Below are 19918 nucleotides of genomic sequence, written 5' to 3'. Positions count from 1 at the left end.
GTATTTCATGGTTATTGCTGTTACACTTAAAGATTGACAATAAAGAATAACAAAATTTGTTATAAAAAAAAACATGCAACAACAAATTGAAAAAAAAACTATTAATCCCTAAACATTGTGTTCATGTTAAATATCAAATCCAGAAAACTGAAAATGAATAATGATTTTTCCAAATCAACTTTTCTTACTTTTTGGACAAGGTCCATCACAGGGAATACATTCTCCGTTTACAGCATGTTTGTTCTCTCCACAAACTTTCACACATGCAGAAATATATTTGTCACGTAGAAAGTGGTCTATAAAAAAAACAAGAAAATTGAATTCACTCAAAGAATAATACACTGAGCAAAAAACAAATTATCCTATTTAGAAAAAAAAAATTATCATTTTTTGTCTTTTTATATATATATATAATATATATATATAATTTCAGTGTTTCATATTGTATTTTTCCAATATGAAATTATACATTATAAATTTGTAGGATTTCAAGAAATTAAATTATGAAACCATCACAAAAATATTAAACTATTTATGTCAGCTGCCATTAAGTTATTGAAATAACTGGTGTAGTTGATTTAGATATTTACCAGGACACTTTGCAACACACAAAGAGCCATATTTGTATTTTCCTTTAGGGTTTATCTCGGCTTTCCATGTGAATGGGTTGTAATCCATCACTAGAGGACAATTCTGCACACACTCGCCTTCATTCATGAAATGTTTACATGCCTACAAAAAAGACGAAATTCCTACATCGATTCCATTTAAGATTTAAAAGGGATTCTTCAGGATTGTCCCTGTTTTCTTTTTCAAAATCAATCAAATTAAGAATAAATATCTAGATCATATATAATTGTATATACCATGTGACAATTACTACTTATCTATCAAAATATTCTAGGCATATAATTTTCATGGATCCAGTTTTTTTATTTATTTATTTATTTTTTATATCTTTTTGCATTTTTATTATTTGTTTTATTTGTTTATTTTCTTTTTATATAGGTCTAACACTTAAAAAAAAATGTGATATATGAAACTTTCTTTCATAGCACTAATTTGATTTTTATTGTAATTTCTTCAATCATAAACCATATCTGATTCTAGGAGTTAGCTCCCTTACTACAAGTAAAATGCAGCCAGATAAAAAAAATTTAAACTGCTTGTTAAGTAGTGGTTAAAACCTTATCTACTTTAAAAGATGATAAGGATAATTGGTCAGGCAAAAACAATTCTTCAATTCCTTTTTTTTCCTCTATTTTATTTTGGCTTAAGTGTTTAGAGGACAGGTAATGCCAGCTTAATTTAAATTTTTAACAGAAGTTATGGACATATTCTTTACCATGCAGTCTGTTTTCCGAGGCCCTGAGCATCCTGCCGCACATTCAGGATGACAACACTGATTCTGTTGATAACCAAAGCACCGTCCATCACAACTTGGCGAACACACAGTAGCATGATTCACTGAAAAAATAAAATTCCATTTTTGCACTCAAAGTTTGTAACCTTATTTAATTATAAGCCTAATAGCAATGCTTTATAAGGGATCTGATACACATTAATTAAACAGCAAATTTGTCCTCATAAATTTAGAATTAAAAACTATATAACTGTATCTATGTAAAACATCTTTTCCACATCGTGTATTAGAACTGCTCACAAGTGAAAATCCATGAATATATTTGCTTTTCAATTCCCTTCAAACACCTTCATTCAATAGTTTCACTAATATACATATGGAGCAACATGAAAATATTCTTTGTTTAATTTACTTCCATAAATAATCCTGTCACATCGAACTTTCAAAATGAGGCTTATTTATAAATTAACGATAAACTCAATTATACTTATTTTATTTTGAATACATAAATATGTAACAGATAATTTTGGCATCTTATACTTAAATTGCTTCCCTTAAACCTGAGCCAAAATCAAAAGACCTAAAATGAAGCCAAAACTGAATCTTTTATCGCAAAAAAAAAATTACAGTTTGACAACATCAATAAAACACTACAAAAAAAAAACAATTCATACTAACATTGTTGGCACATGTCACGACCTTCCCCCCAGCAGTGGCGCTCTCCGGTCCGATTGTTGTAGCAAGACGGGTGGCATTCTGGACCTGGAATATCAAAACTTGTCAATGTCATTTTAATTTTTGAATCACTTCCATATTACTGCATGGTCTAGTCAAATCAACTCAATCCCACCTACACCATCCACCCCATCCATCCATGAGGTCAAGGTTATCAACACTGTTAATCTACAAAATACCCCTCATCCGTATCTAAACCCCTTACCAACTCCCCACACCCATCCACCCCAAACTAAGACATTTAAAAACATTACAACAGATATTAAGATGAAATATTGCCTCTGAAGTTGGTATGCTATATGTATATATGATGGGCTATTTATGAACAAAATCTACCTGATGAGAGTTCTTCATCCGAAAGTGAAATTTAACAGCTGGATGGTTACAAAAGAATAAAATCATTCTCGAGTAAAATTAAACACTTTGTATTTGTTTTATGTTCTATGTATGTGATGTAATTAATGTAATAAATGTAATACCTGTGTCTTGATAAAGAGGCAGATTGCCTTGAAAATATGACAATTAGCTTGTCTGTACTGTCATATACAAAGTTTGTGAATGGACATTCATATATGATTTATATAGAGAAGGACTTACTTAACTGATACAAAGAATAAATCAATATTTTATTTTTCTTTTTTTACAAATTTTTTTATTCTATACATCTATAAAAAAAATAGGCAATTTTTTTATTCTATACATCTATAAAAAAATAGGCAATTTTTTTATTCTATACATCTATAAAAAATTGGCAATTTTTTTATTCTATACATCTATAAAAAAAAAAAAATAGGCAATTTTTTTATTCTATACATCTATAAAAAAAAATAGGCAATTTTTTTACCTCCATCCACACAAGTTTCTACACAAGCCTAATATGCCTTTTGCAAAGCAATGACCTATTCCACTCGACCTCATTGTCATATTTGGATGAAAATATCTAGTACATCAGCGAATTTATTGACATTCCAATCAATATCTTCACCACAGTATCATAAAAAAGATACTGGTAACCTGTAATGTATATCAATAATTAAGTATATTTACATTCCTACAAATGTCAGCATCCGAAAAAAACAAGTTGAATATGAGATTTCCATTTGATCAGCATTTAAAATTAAAATAACACGCGAGTTTACATTTTATATATATGATGACAATCTGGTCCACTTGTACACATCTATATAAACTTTTACAAGATGGATTTCAGAACCATATTTCCTCTATTTAGCAGCCTCATTCTGAAATTACCACATCAACAGTGTAGTACTTTAGATTATGATTACTGCATCACGACTCATAAAATTCCAGACTAATAAGAACACACAAAATCTTCCAAAACTAATTAACTATCTTAAGAAACAGTTACAGAGTAGGCAAGTATCCATGACGATAAGGAATACTGATGAATTTGAAATTGCAGGCACTATTTGTGGTAAATGCGGTACAATTATAGAGAGGAGATATATTTTCACTCCAATTCTGAAAAGATCTACTTCTCTGGTTCAGTATATAAAATAGATTGAAAAGTTGACACCTGAATTGATAATATAGCTATCACACCATTTTACCATCTGATACCATCATTCTATTTCTCATCGAATCTACGTTACATTTTACTTGATTTCAAATTGAAAAATAAATTAAAGAAACTAATGTTTATTCACTGATATTGCCAAGGGGCTTTTACAAAATCTGCTACTTTTAAAACCATAATACCCTGTTTTTTAAAACAAGCATCATCAACATTTTTTGTTCTGATTACAATTTGTAACTTTATGTAAGTTTAGGAAAATTTTTACGACATCTTAATATTGTATAAATAAGAACTGATTACATAAACACATAAATTCTTGCTCTTGTCTTAAAATTTTGATCATTTCCAGTTAAATCATTAAGCCATTGCAGCCTTGTTATAGTTTTCTGTCTGATTTGTACCAAGCTAACATCTACTGATAAGACATCTCATTTTCAACCAAATAATCAAAAGATTTACACCCAAAGGGAGACAACTGGATGATGACTTTTTAACACATATTAATGACCTTGATTCTCTGAGGGGGTCTAACATCATCTCACTTCAACTATATCCTATCTCTCATTAATCTTGACTTCCACAAAACCTGGCACCATTTGGAAATTAAAATTGTGAAATACTATCAGAAACATTTACTACAAATGTACTTAATTCGCAAACTTATCTAACTCAATTTCGCTTGCTGAAGGTAATTCATTACTTAGTTAAGGAACCAAGACATTTATAATTCATAATCTCTAAATTTGATATTTTCTGCAATTTTTAAACTTCAAAGCTGAAACAAGTTAAACTAAAAACTACCATGGTGAATGAACATGAGATCCTTATAGGACCAGAGTATATCTTCAGTTTAATGATTGGGTTCTAAACAGCAACTGATATGAGAGAAAAAATATGATTGAAAAGACTAAAACCAAAAGGATAAAAAACATTTACCACTGAAAAATCTCTGTAATTTTAATTGAATGATTTCAGGATTGTTCTTTTACATATTTTGTGTTTCAGATGTAAGATCTCCATTTTAAAAGCAGATTGCTGAATTATGAACCATTTCAGTAACTGTAGCTCTCGAAAAAGTAGAAGAACAATGAGGTCATTGTTTTGGGAATTTTACTGTAAAATTCAATCCTTCATCTTGAACAATCAATTCTGACCTTGACATTTGAACAGATATTTTTGACCTTGATATTTGAGCAGTTATTTTTGACCTTGACATTTGAACAGATATTTCTTACCTTCACTTGACCTTTGACAGAAATTATTCTACATGTAGTACAAAAGTCCCATATCATTGTGTGATGGGTTACAGATAGAAATGTAAAGAAAAACCAAACTGCTACCAATCACGCAAAATTGGTTCAATATTCTGTTCATCCATTCATCACAAGGATACATTTTGCCAACAGTCATTTAATTTGCAAAATTCTTAGTCACTAGCAACAATCTTTTGTATTATCTAAAGAAAGGAAAACATTTTTCAGTGTTTCAAGAAATGAAAGCTAACTATGCTTTATCATTGGAGATTCAGATCTGGTTAGGCGTTCGATTAGGTACTTATTGAATTCCAATCACACTATTTAGGGTTAGGGGCCTGTGTCAATATTAAATCCAGACATCTACAAATAGATATCCTATCGGTATACAGTTACAAATCTCATCCTTTAGGCCATTTCTCGGTATTGATCCAGCACACCCATTAATTTTTCAATAATCTTTAAAGATTCTTACACCATCACATTAGATATCGGGCATTAAGGTGTCTTGCACCAAAACAAAATACATCCTCTAGTAATGCTAGATTTATAACAACCATCAAATATGATAAATATTACAAATGTTACGGGTGATATCATCCAACTTATCACTTAAATATATATCATTAAAGTGATTCAGCTGAACCAAACAGAATTTGGAAACTAACTTTCCATTATTGTATGGTTGTGGGTTTTTTTTTTTTTTAAATGGGATATCAAAAATCTATTTGAGTATAAAAGACAACAGGATGGTGAGTACCTAATATCTTGCCAGATATAATAGAAAACTTAGACTGATGATAAACTGGTTAAATTCCTGTAATTTTGAGTACACTTACATGTGCGTTTATACGAGGCATCAAACACATATTTAACATGTGGGTTAACGTCGGGATTGATATCTGCCCAGTGTATTGTCTTGTGAAAACACAGCAGCTCATTATTAAAAAAATAAACCTGGCCATTGCTGATTTCTGTAAAATAGAAACAAAACATAAATATCACTACTCACAATAAGCAGAGTATTATAAAACTCTACAGGGAAACAATTGCACAGGGTTATTTTTACCCTCTGATATGAAATAATTGTTATCTCCCAATTTCACCCTAAAAGCACAATAATGTGTAGTCATATCTAAATTTTAGCCACCCTCTTATTTTCACCACATTAAGAAAAGGGCAAAATTGGCAATAGTTTATCTTGTTCTTTATTTTTGCAGCCAATCAAGAGTTCTAGTTTCTTATTCTATAATACTTTGGAATATCCGAACATCATTTATCAGGAATATGACAATAAATGTTATCATAATTCTCTCCTGATATCATCAACAATCACAATCAAGAATTCAATATTCTTAGGAATATTACCCATTTTCATACAAAGTTCTGTTAAAATAATTTTAATTCTTCTTAAGGAGTAGTCTTTCAAAGATTTAATCTAACTAGCTGAAAATCACTCTACACACAGGTCGATAAATACCCTTTACGGCTATATGACTGAATTTTCCTTGCTCTTAAATGTTTCAATAAAGTTCGGTTAAATTAATTCTATTCATATCGAAGAAGTAGTTTTTTTAAGTACTGATAAGTTAATAAGAAAAGATGAAATTGATACCTACCTTGTAGAGATCGTAATCCAAGTTCAAACATTCCAATAGAAGATGAATTTGAAAAACTGTTTAACACAACAAACAAACTGTAATTTCCCTTGTTATAGTTGTGAAGTTCACTTCCTCGAATTATCCGAAGTCGTTTGAGTGGTAGTGTCCGTGTGAAAACGGCATATATGAGTACATATCCACGTACTTCGACAATATTTTCCAGAAAACTTAAGTCCCGATTAGAACCAAGCTCCTGGATTTCCAAGTTTCCGTCCACATAGGTACAGTTCTGGTAATGATTTTTGAGATTGTTATATCGGAAACTTTCTGATCCAGCTGTTGACATGCCTTCATTCGTACCAGAACATACTGAAAGATACAGAAAGAACCATACGGTCAGAACAATTAACACAGAACAGGAAAAGGAAATTCTAGAAGTCATCTTACGAAACAAACCTATTCATTTAGCAACAAACTCATGCATGTTCATTCTTAGTCAATCCAGGTATATTGCTGTGATATGTAATCAGAGTCCAATGTTATTTATTGTCATTTGATTAATTTTTCATTGATTGTGTGCAAAATGCAAACTTATCCCATTCATTCAGTTTGCAAATCAGTTTTTCTTTGATACAAGCATGAAATTAAAACAATTTTCCTATCAAAGCTTAAGTAACATGCATGCCCGACTTTGAGAATATGAAAATGTTCGCTATCCTGGGATTATATAAGTACTATTGCTCTATTTTGGCTGAAAGAAAACCAGACTTTCAGTATTGTTAGCTTAAATATGTAATTGTTAGTATTTTGCAATTAAACTTGTTTTTTCCATTGAACTCTATGTACGATAGTCATGAACTAATTTCATATTTTGTCTACATATCAGTTCTTTGCGAATTTTGTCTTCATGTCAACTGTTAATGTTAATGTAATTTTTCAAGGGAGAGAACTTTTGAAATCTCAGGTAAAATGCATATCTGTATCCTTTTTATCACATATTGAATAATTGCAGCTGACACTGCAGTTGTCTGGTGAGAAGAGCATCACATTAGTGTCTGTATCGTGAATCAATGTCCCCACTTCCACTCCCTATATCAAGATACCACTACATACAAGGGATGAGTAGGGAATCCATGATCCTACTTTCTCTCTAAATACTAATTACAGGATGCAACGACACTAATGAAAGTCTGAGACAAAATCCACACTTCAAGAGTAAATGAAGACCAGAAAAGAAGATCATTTCAAAGGTCAAGGAGGGGAGGGGGGGCAGCTGACAACATTCTTAAGTAAATGCTCAAATGGGACAGACAAAGATGCTATAGAGTCAATCAATTTCGTTTAAAACCTGATGATGACTGTCCATTGCTGGAAAAATCTGGCCATTTTTACATCATTTCTAACAATGTAGCAACACATTTCACTGTAAAACATGAATTCAACTAGGTTAATAGGTAAATTTGTGAAAATATAATTTTTTTTATTGGAATTCCTGGTATGTGGTAAAATTTTATCATAACAGGTATAGAAAAACATACTGTTAAACTGAACATGATTTGTTGTAGATGTCTTGGATATTGATGAAATGCATCGATTAAATCAAAGCCATAATTACCATTATACCAACACAAATGTCCACTTAGTCTGTAATTATATCTGACTAATAGAAACACTGTTACTAAAGGCAAAACCACAGGAAATCCCATCAAATGTTTTCCATTTATATGAAGACATGAAAAGCTTTAATCATGAAAGATTCTGATTCATTTATATGGATGGTAGGGTATAATCCTCATAGGAAGGGCCCAAAGTGGTGGTCAAGAGCAGAAGTGACCTTGACTGAACCAATCATGATCAGCAATACTCTTGTTTTTACCAAGGCAGGCATGTTTTGAATCTTATATTGGGACTAATGACTTATATAAAATGTTATTAAGTTGCTTTGATTAGTATAATAGAATCCTACGTTAAATTCTGGTTTATCCCACTAATGAGTTCTAATTAGTCTCACACAAGAAAACTAGACATGGTGGACACTGTTCTGTCAACAGACTTAACATTAGAATGGGTTTATAGATGTGATCTGGTCTTACACTGAACAGTGTGAAATATAATGAATATTGAGTGTTGCACTAACTCAAACAATGAATTGATTGGATGTTGATTCTTCCTCAGTAGGAAATACTTGATTTTTTTCCCTAATTATTGAATATTTATCATTTCTACATTTCCTGAATTAAAGCTGAATACTGAATACATTTCCTTGGATAATGAATATTCATTTTCCCTCCAAATGTTGAATACTACATGACATTTTATAATAAATATTGAATTCTGAGTACTTGTTTTTGAAGTCTCTGAATGTTGCAACTGATTTTTTTCTTCCTGAATGTTTAATATCAGATACTTGCTGCCTAAAATTTTCTACTTAATATTGAATATTGAGAAATGTCTACTGAAGGAAAATTCCCCATTTCTGTTTCCGGATCATTTCCAAAATCAAACGGTCACAACTTAGAGGGATCATTATTGGAACCTACAAGTTTGATAAAGATATCCATCAGCCCTCCTCCCATGTAGCTAAAGAAGGTAAAAATGTATTTCTACGTACAGTTAAAACCCATCTAATTTTAATACTGTGTAGTCCACTTAAAAAAGAACTTTGTAATAATATTGTATGTATTTAACACTCAACGATAACTACACAAGTCTTAATAAATCTTTATTCTTTGTTTGAAACTGAATTGGAAAAAAACACCAAAGATCTGAAACTGAAAGTCTTGACACTAAAATACATGCATTATCGTTTACACTTTCTCGTTGCCATGAAGTAAATATTCCTTAACAAATGGTGTCTTTACACGATAATACACAATAACACTCAATCAATGTTTACCTTGTGTCTGAAAGTGTTGACAGTTACGTAAGGCCAGGGCCCCGAGTACAACATAGATGATTGAAATACACTGTGTTAAAAAAAATCAAGTCTTATCAATTTATTTGTACTTAAAGTAAACCTTATATTACATAATACAAATCCTACAGTATTGACCAGGTAAGAAAACTTTCTTTTTTTTTTTGGAGGAAGATTTTAAGATCAAACAAGTTTTGGTTTGTGTGGTAGTATATTGACAGTAATGTATATATATGTGACAGCCATTTTGAAAACACGACTAAACTATACCAAAACAGTCTTTTATGAATCTGAAGTTCTTTGGAGGATGTTCTTAAAATCAAGCAATTTTTAAAGTCAGGTGTCAGTAAAGTCAGGTTATAGTCAGGTGCCTATTAAGTCAGACTTTAGTCAGGTGTCAGTAAAGTCAGGTTATGGTGTCTATAAAGTCAGGTGTCTGTAAAGTCAGGTTATAGTCAGGTGTTGTAAAGTCAGGATATAGTCAGGTGTCTGTAAAATCAGGCTTTAGTCAGGTGTCAGTAAAGTCAGGTTATAGTCAGGTGTCAGTAAAGTCAGGTTATATTCAGGTGTTTGTAAAGTCAGGTTTTAGTCAGACGTCAGTAAAGTCAGGCTTTAGTCAGGTGTCTGTAAAATCAGGCTATAGTCAGGTGTCAGTAAAGTCAGGTTATAGTCAGGTGTCTGTACAGTCAGGTTATAGTCAGACGTCAGTAAAGTCAGGCTTTAGTCAGGTGTCTGTAAAGTCAGGCTATAGTCAGGTGTCAGTAAAGTCAGGTTATAGTCAGGTGTCTGTAAAGTCAGGTTATAGTCAGGTGTCTGTAAAGTCAGGTTATAGTCAGGTGTCTGTAAAGTCAGGTTATAGTCAGGTGTCAGTAAAGTCAGGTTATAGTCAGGTGTCTGTAAAGTCAGGTTATAGTCAGGTGTCTGTAAAGTCAGGTTATAGTCAGGTGTCAGTAAAGTCTGGTTATATTCAGGTGTTTGTAAAGTCAGGTTATGGTGTCTATAAAGTCAGGTGTTGTAAAGTCAGGATATAGTCAGGTGTCTGTAAAATCAGGCTTTAGTCAGGTGTCAGTAAAGTCAGGTTATAGTCAGGTGTCAGTAAAGTCGGGTTATATTCAGGTGTTTGTAAAGTCAGGTTTTAGTCAGATGTCAGTAAAGTCAGGCTTTAGTCAGGTGTCTGTAAAGTCAGGCTATAGTCAGGTGTCAGTAAAGTCAGGTTATAGTCAGGTGTCTGTAAAGTCAGGTTTTAGTCAGACGTCAGTAAAGTCAGGCTTTAGTCAGGTGTCTGTAAAGTCAGGCTATAGTCAGGTGTCAGTAAAGTCAGGTTATAGTCAGGTGTCTGTAAAGTCAGGTTATAGTCAGGTGTCTGTAAAGTCAGGTTATAGGTGTCTGTAAAGTCAGGCTTTAGTCTGGTATCTGTAAAGTCAGGCTTTAGTCAGGTGTCTGTAAAGTCAGGCTTTAGTCAGGTGTCTGTAAAGTCAGGTTATAGTCAGGTGTCTGTAAAGTCAGGTTATAGTCAGGTGTCTGTAAAGTCAGGTTATAGTCAGGTGTCTGTAAAGTCAGGTTATAGTCAGGTGTCAGTAAAGTCAGGTTATAGTCAGGTGTCTGTAAAGTCAGGTTATAGTCAGGTGTCTTTGAAGTCAGGCTTTAGTCTGGTATCTGTAAAGTCAGGCTTTAGTCAGGTGTCTGTAAAGTCAGGCTTTAGTCAGGTGTCTGTAAAGTCAGGTTATAGTCAGGTGTCTGTAAAGTCAGGTTATAGTCAGGTGTCAGTAAAGTCAGGTTATAGTCAGGTGTCTGTAAAGTCAGGTTATAGTCAGGTGTCTGTAAAGTCAGGTTATAGTCAGGTGTCTGTAAAGTCAGGTTATAGTCAGGTGTCTGTAAAGTCAGGTTAGTCAGGTATCTGTAAAGTCAGGCTTTAGTCAGGTGTCTGTATAGTCAGGTTATAGTCAGGTTATAGTCAGGTGTCTGTAAAGTCAGGTTATAGTCAGGTGTCTGTATAGTCAGGTTATAGTCAGGTGTCTGTAAAGTCAGGCTTTAGTCAGGTGTCTGTATAGTCAGGTTATAGTCAGGTGTCTGTAAAGTCAGACTTTAGTCAGGTATCTGTAAAGTCAGACTTTAGTCAGGTGTCTGTATAGTCAGGTTATAGTCAGGTGTCTGTAAAGTCAGACTTTAGTCAGGTGTCTGTATAGTCAGGTTATAGTCAGGTGTCTGTAAAGTCAGACTTTAGTCAGGTGTCTGTAAAGTCAGGCTTTAGTCAGGTGTCTGTAAAGTCAGGCTTTAGTCAGGTGTCTGTATAGTCAGGTTATAGTCAGGTGTCTGTGAAAATTTTGTTTCAAGTGTATACATATTACATGAATTTCTTAAAGTTAGGTATCCTTGATAATACACATCAGATTGTAAATTTCCTGGTGCATTTGTGTTTGATAAAAGAATAAAGTTTCCTCTCTAATTGGAATTTAAACATTTTCTCCCTGTCTATATGAACGGTAAAACCATCTTCCTTAAACATATTGGACATTTGATAGCAACAATGTCAAACTGACCGAAAAACAGCTGACAGATTCTTGATACAGTAAATAATGACTCCCACAGCCACTAGCATTCAGGTCACTGAAAAGCCTGACCTTTGACCTAGGATTAGCCAGATGATCATCTTCACTCTTGAATCGAATGACAGCTTAGACATAGTTAAAGTAAGATACGTTCTTGTCTCAGTAAGAGGCAAATCCAGCCAACCAAGCAAGTGAAGATTCTGGCCTGAAATGTTGCGATAAGGATTTCGACAAAGTACAGAAGATTTTGGACTGTTCTACATTGATAACACGCCATTTCTACTTCCAAACCATCAGAAGTCTGATAGGGTCTGATATCAAACTCACAACCCTAATCTCAAACTGGCATTATGTTCAGAAATCATAAAAACTCCACTTTCTTTTATGGCCTCAGTTATCTCCCCTTATCCAAAATATTATAACAATGTGCTTCTTCGTGGTAATATGAGATTAGGTCATGGGGTCCAGATTGATGGGTAGTGAAGATACAATGGTATCACATCACCAAAAATCTTCTACAGAATCATAATCTTGACTTAAGCAAAAGTACAGTACTCTAACAAAATCATAAAATGTTATTTTATATATCCATATATCATTCTTTTTTTTTTTTTTTTATCAAAATTGCTTTTGAATATTAAAATTTATATTTCTGCAAGTCAGAGTTGGAAACTTTTAATGTTAGTCAATTCAAATTTTATATCCTGATGTTTAATATGTGTTGCCATTCTTTAATCAAAATCACTAAAACAGTTTTATTTCCAGCATCTTCTTATTTTGAGAATATTTTATAGTTCTGTCATGCAAACCTCAAGACCTCCATATCTTTAAAGTGCTTCTGTACACTGGATACATCACCGTTCAACATGAATCATTTGAAATTTCCAGACCTGATTGTCTAAAATACTTAATGATATATTCATCCTGTTTGGATTTTTGGTATTTTTTCTTCTTCTTTTCTTTAAATAAAAAAATCAACTATATTTCACAATGATTCCTAAACAATTTATTTCACTTATGCTAATCACTATTCATGTCTAGTTGATCTTTATCAGAAATCATTTAGACCAAAGAAATGTCCGTCATTTTTCAAAACATAGACGAGAATGAGATGCACTAGTGAATAATAACATTCTTTCATATTTGATATTCATATACTTACAGGATCAACCTAAGTTTTTGTTAAATTTCGTCATACAGGTTATTCTCAGCCAGAAACACCAACTTTTCTCTCTCTGGCTTGTTTTAATGATGTATATGCACTAAATATTATCGTAGTTTCTATATTAATGTCCAGATAGCAACCTGAGATTACAAGACTTTACAAATCACGTTGATTTTGTCTACCAGATCTGAAAATGGCACCTGAATGATGATCACCAAACATTTTGTCTGATAGCTTTCAACATCCACGTATACAAAACTTATAGCTAGATTGGTTTGAAAATGAAAAAGATAAATTCTTTCAACTACGTTGTAACGATAAAAACAACGGCTGTATAGTTAGCCTATCTGTCACTAGGGGGCATTGGACTCCAGCCAAAGTACCAGAAAACACCAGCTGCTTTTGGAGAAACCCTAATTTTTCTTCATAAGATTGTCGTTGGATAAACATCAAACTTTATCAGGAAAAAAAGTAAAATTTTCTTCACAAATCTGGCAGGTGTGGGCAGATTTCAGGCTAGATCTTTTAACACCTTTTTTCCTGTTAAGAGAAATCCCGACTTCATCACTATCACTGTTTCAGTTAGGTTTTATAATCAGTCATCACATCATGTACACCTCATTACATATCAAAAGACAATGACCATGTAAATTCTTAGCTTAAATCTCCCAAAAACTTCAGAATATGAAGTTGAGACAAAGGGCTATAACTCTGCAAACAGTGAAATCAAAAACCTATTTTTTTTATTTATGTACTTCACCATAAGACTTACTCACACTCAAAACCTTGCAGTAGTAAGTAAGAGTATTTTATATCACCCATGATAAACTGATACAAGATCAGTAAAGAGCCATAACTCTGAATATCGTGTAATTAGAGACTGTCTTTCTGAATGTGACAATCCACCTTTCCAGTATCATATCAATCTGTATATTACTTGACACTTAGTACTTTTTATAAATTGATATGTCTGCAAATTAAGAAGGAATGACCTGAATATATTTCTAAATTGATAAGCCAATACCAAGATTTCACCATGTATGAATCAGGTGACAGAAAAAGACAGAATTTTGAGATAAGACCTTGAAAAAGTGATATCATAAAGTGAAAGAAGGGCCATAACTCTTGAAATTTTCCATCACAGAATAAGTCTTAATTCTAATTTTTCATCATTGCCAGATCCACTTACATCCAATTTTTCACAAGTGTGAGATTTTTGTTATATTGATAAACACTACTTATTATCATAATGAGTATTGAGTAAGCTACTTTATATTGATAAAATTTCCAACAAGACCATCAACTTCAGACAGTTATGAAGCAAATATACCAATGATGACATGCTTTGATTTCCCTCCTTGCTGTTTTAAGTATGATGATGCAAATCTACCCGTCAATCACATTGATCTTCCTTCTTAAGTCACCAGAATTCTAGATCTGTTGGCATAAAATGCCTTTAAAAGTCTTGTTAATTGCCCCCTTAACAAGGAATAACAATGAGAGACAGCAAATACAAGCATTAATCTGACTCAGACCGGCAGTTCTATTTGACGACACCACTCATCGAAATAGGTGAGAAGAATACGCGTCCCGAACAGAAAAACACCATCATTTTGAGTTCATCCTCTTCCATCCATATTCCGTCATCCTAACTTGTCTAAAAATTTCAAATAAGGACTTGAACTCGAACCTGAAATCAAACTTAGTTCTATAACATAAAAACTATTTGTTGTGTAGAAATTGTTACTTTTTTTAGGGTTTTAAACAAACAATGACATATTACAAAACAACAGTACAAATAGTTCTACATTTTCCAGTAGAGATTTTACCTTTGCAATGTTTTAGCTTTGAACCACTGAAGAATGAATCCACATGCATTTTATTTTATATAGATCACCAAATATTTTTCTATTTTAGTTAATCTTTATTTATCTTACAATAAATGTGAAACAAGTTACTCAAACTCAATTAATCACCCTTGTTGGTCTGGATGAAAATAGGCTAGGAGTCTCACTGTGGGAGGAAACCAAAGTGCTCAAGGTAAACCCTCATGCTAACACAGTTGACCTCATACCTTTTTCATGTCCATTTGAGGAGTCAAACCCTGAACATTTTGGAGAATAGCGAGTAAGCTGCCATCTGAACACTCATCATTTATTTAACTTTGACAAGACAATTAACTTACCAAAAATAAAATATCAGTCTCTGTAATTGAGCTAATTAGTAATTTTAACAGGAAGTAATATTACAATAATCGGTATTGACAATAGAGATTAATGTAGAACTCTTATTTCATGACCTGACTATGGCAAAGACCCCAATTACAGTTCTTTATCAATGAAACTTAATATTCTATATACAGCACAACATTCTACAGTTGATATCTTATAACTAGTAAGAGCACCAGGCTACCTCTTCATTCCCTCTGACAGCCTTTCCGTCTTATCAAACAGACAAAAAGCTGTTGTCTCAGGGCCCAGATGTAAAGTCGTCTTCATCGTTTTGTTTACTAAATTGAGTTTGACGGTAATAAATTTTTGGCTGCCATCTTGTTGTTGAAAGGTTTAACCAAGTTTTATTGTTCCAAGAAGATAAAAATTTAGTGGAAAATATAAATAAACTATTTTGATGATAAAGAAACTATATGCAAAGAACACAGAATAAAATTTTTTAAGTTTTTTTTTAAATGTGTACAAAAATTTTCAAAATTTAGATGATAAAATTAGTTAAGTGATATTTCGAATATTCTAAGAATACCTATATAAATTATCTGCCGCAACAAAAAATAACATTCCACGTGATGAAATCTTCCATGATGTATGAAATATTCAACACAGTGGCCATATTTCACTGGATTTTAGTCTGAAGGCAAAATATGATAATTATTGATGTTTTTGTATTGTACAACATTTCGCAGACATGCGAACAGTTGTTATGATGTTAGAAAATTTTCTTCACCATTGGCAGTAATTAGGCAATCGTATGTCCTTCTTGCTCCAATCAATATTCGCATGAAATTGACATACAACAAGCTCAATGTCATGGTGACCATTAGCCAGAAACACTGTCACGATATTGCATGCTAAATGATCTTCCTAGAGGCTGATACTGTATGATCAAAGGCTGCTAGATAGTGTATTTCATGTACATGATACCAATTATAGTATGCAGATAAAATCGTGACAATGTGATTCAACAGCTGAAATTGGATATAAATTCTAATTCAAACTCAAACAAAAAGGAAGCTAGTACTATTTTATATTTTTTTTTTCTATATACACAAAACAAAAACAGTACCATATCTAATGGTATATCACAGACGAGAAAATTTTTGGAATATTTTTCTTAATTATATTTCATCATCTCCTACTTGAAAATATCTGTTTTAATTCTTAACTGCAAATTACCACAAATTTCTTCCGCTTTCTGATATGTGATTTAGCCTTTACTTTGGACCTTTAAGTATTATGGGATGTTTTGGGATATGAACCAATCCATTATAGAATCCTACCTCCCATGTAACATCTACAGCATCATCTTCATCAAGATGCTTGAAAATCTTAATGTATTCAGCTGGGCTTACGATACACCTTGCAGGTGTGACCGCATCCTGAGGTTTAGAATAGACTTCAAACACCTTAGCTATGTATTAAGTGCGGGAAAGGTTTTCTGATTCCAAGCCTTTTTGATCTTGACTTAACATCAGTTTTCAATACTCTGATACTGTTTTGAGCAGTGGGGTATGAATGATGGACATAGAAACGGAAGGTTATGCCGGGGTAACCAGGGAGAATGTGATACAATACCAATTAACCTGACAATATGGCAGGAAATTGTAATCCACCTCCATGTAGAGTCTCTTAATGGATCTGAAAAATGATTCATGGATTTGGAAAATAACTGATAAACAAAATATACCTTTATCTATACTTTGTATTTATCTGAACGTTAATAACATTTTTATCTTATTCTAAAATTTACTAATATTTATTTGCGATATAAGTTAAACATACAATGAGTACACCGCCCCAGTGTCCTCGACACCTAATATATATCTGGTCCCAGCTGGCACTTCAAAATCAGGAGTAAAAAGTCAGTTTGAAACATCATCAAGTGATAATGAAAAAATTACTGTAAAATACATCTATTATATATCTGTTTCAATTTGATATAATTTTTTTTTTTTTCGTTTTAAAAAAATAAAAATAGTGATTACAAGAAATTTATCTAGCAATTCCATTTTTCATAATTTGTGCAGGTAGTGATATTGGCCAACACAAAAATATGATATTTGATGAGATGGCTGCTCTGAGTATGATATCAGTGGAGAATCAATTTCGCTATATTCACAGTCAATACAGATGGAGTGAAATTAAATACCCTTTGAACATTTTTACAGTATATGAAATTTCAATAGCAAAACTATGATATGGTTAATATTAGATTTTGTGGATGTGATACCGAATGGCGAAATTTGTGCGAGGCGGAATAAACCTGTTACATAGTTTATATCTTACTGGATTTGAGTCCTATGTTTTGTTTCAGACATCCACTTGTTGATTAATTTTCTGATTGATTTTGAAAATTATCCGACAACACATGTAACAAGAAATTCTAAATCCTAAAGGTGTAGCGATACAGGTATGGATTGCGAGACAATTTTCACTGAAAAATGTCCTGATACATTGCCTAATAATAGCATTACGCATGAACTCTTGTCACCTCAGGCCAGCAAAGTACATATTACCAACATCACCTAGGAAAACGAAAAAACATAATCAGATATCATGTTGTCATTAGGCCTAATCTGCCTCACCTAGACTCTTGACAGAGATAATTAAAGTAGCTTCCATGCTTTTTGTAAGCAGACTTCAATTAAATTGTTCGTTTTGATTAAAAAGTCAATAACAGCCCTTGTCAATTCTAAAGAAGAATATAAAATGAAATCGTTGTTAGGTCACTGAATCATAAAATTATACAAGAAAGAGAAAATGACAGAAAATGGAAGTGAAATCAATATGGTACATTCTATTTCAATAGTTATGCCAAGCTGAAAAAATTGTATGTTTCATATCATGTTAATTCTGTATGAAATACTTCGAAGAAAACACGTACAATTTAATGTATAGCTATCTTATTACAAAATTCTATAAACGAACAATTAACACAGCTAGTTTTTGAAAATGAAAACATTCATTAAGCAAATGTTCTTGCTGTTTTTACACATGACACAACAATTCCTTTTTTCTTTTTTTATCTTGTATTTCTTTATCTTTTTATTCAAAGTCTTCATCTTCAAATTTCAAATTTGAAAAAAAAAAAAAAAAACATTATTGTGCTCACTTCACTACGAAATTGTGACAAGGTTAAGTGATAAATATTTAGAAGTTACAAAAATATTGTTTTGTAACCAATGGAGTTCTGATGAGGTTCAGACTCTTCAATGTTGAGGCCAAGATTCCCTCCGTGTGATTTGTATTAGCCGATCTAATCCTGCTGTGAATTTACCAACGGTATTCATCGTTATAATCTTTATAAACCACATATAATTAATATCAATCAAAAATAACACCTAGAAAATCATTACAAAGTGTTGTTTCAATTTCCTTGCAGACTTTGCAGAGTCTGAGATCAAGCAGATATTAGAACTCCATGGCTGTTGATGGTAAATTCACAAAGCTCTTATACAATAATCCATGCAAAATGGGTAATACAGAGTTATGTCCCCTTTCCCCAATCCCTCTATTTTTCCTTATTCTCTATAACAAATATTCAAGACAGCCACAGTTTGTTACGTTTGATAAATACCATATGATGAGAAGAAAGCAAATGAAAAACAATTTTTAATCCGAGCAAGTGAATCAAAAACATACATTTAATTCATCAAAATAAAATCTGATTTAATCAACAAAGAAGTGTTTGAATGATATGATTAAAATGATCTTATTTGTTTCATTTTATTTAAAACTAAAACATATCAAATGGTATTATGTTTGTAAAATTCAAACTACATTTTAAAAAAAAAAATTTTTTTCATTTTTGTTATACAACAAGTGTTAATGGCTCAAACTGACATCAAATCTTTCGTAGGCATGAGAAATGAAACACACTCTGCCCTTAGTAGGATTTGAACGAGCGACCGGACAATCTCTAGCCAGACTCTTAACTAGTAAAATAACCTGTATTCTCAACACCTACGGATGTACAATTTTCTTTGAAATGCAGAGACTGTTGAAAATCTTGTGGATTAATCAGATTAAATGACTTAGTCTGTTGTGTAGGTGATACAATCCCATCATAAGCCGGTGATTTGACTAGGACAAAAAGTCATTGCATGGAGCCAGATAGACAACCATTCCTAGAGACACCACTGATCCTCTAAGGTTTCGACACAGCACAATCACCAGTTCGGTGGAATCATATCGGCTTCCTCTCTATTCATGTGTGAGAAATGAGCATTTGTGGCCTATGACCATATGAAAGCCCAAGAGAAAGATCGCAAATTAATAGCGCTTAATTCAATATCACTTTTCATCCAAGTATCCTCGAATCTATTACATGTGCATGTAGTGTCCATAAAGCTAATTCTGGATTGGTCTCAAACGATGAAAAGATCAATTTCAAACCATCCCTGGAGATCAAACTATCTGGTAAGGAAACCTGATCTATCACGAAACATAGAGATGCCTATTCTGATTGCCTGTTAGAAGCTGTGCTATATAAGGTAGGAAATATGGCTCACTTCCTTTTGTCTACAAATAATATTCCATCAACATGCAAAATAATTATCCATTTGGTACA

The 19918-nt window shown here is 32.5% G+C and overlaps 1 protein-coding gene across 1 annotated transcript in view; it reads right to left on the bottom strand.

The window, feature by feature from the left end:
- Positions 1-19918, bottom strand: part of LOC132554033 (epidermal growth factor receptor-like) — a 149830-nt gene that overhangs the window by 18403 nt on the left and 111509 nt on the right. The window contains exons 2-7 of the mRNA XM_060218331.1: positions 6508-6858; positions 5728-5862; positions 2042-2125; positions 1346-1467; positions 591-732; positions 189-296 (exon numbers count right to left, since the gene is read on the bottom strand). Of these exons, the coding sequence (XP_060074314.1) occupies positions 189-296; positions 591-732; positions 1346-1467; positions 2042-2125; positions 5728-5862; positions 6508-6858 (942 nt within the window). The remainder of the gene's footprint in view (positions 1-188; positions 297-590; positions 733-1345; positions 1468-2041; positions 2126-5727; positions 5863-6507; positions 6859-19918) is intronic.

The sequence above is a fragment of the Ylistrum balloti genome, unplaced genomic scaffold (assembly GCF_031769215.1).
Source record: "Ylistrum balloti isolate Yb309-2 unplaced genomic scaffold, AGI_CSIRO_Ybal_v1 Utg370370, whole genome shotgun sequence".
Taxonomy (NCBI): Eukaryota; Metazoa; Mollusca; class Bivalvia; order Pectinida; family Pectinidae; genus Ylistrum; species Ylistrum balloti.
The sequence above is the reverse complement of the archived record's forward strand: the minus strand, read 5'-3'. Positions and strand labels throughout refer to the sequence as shown.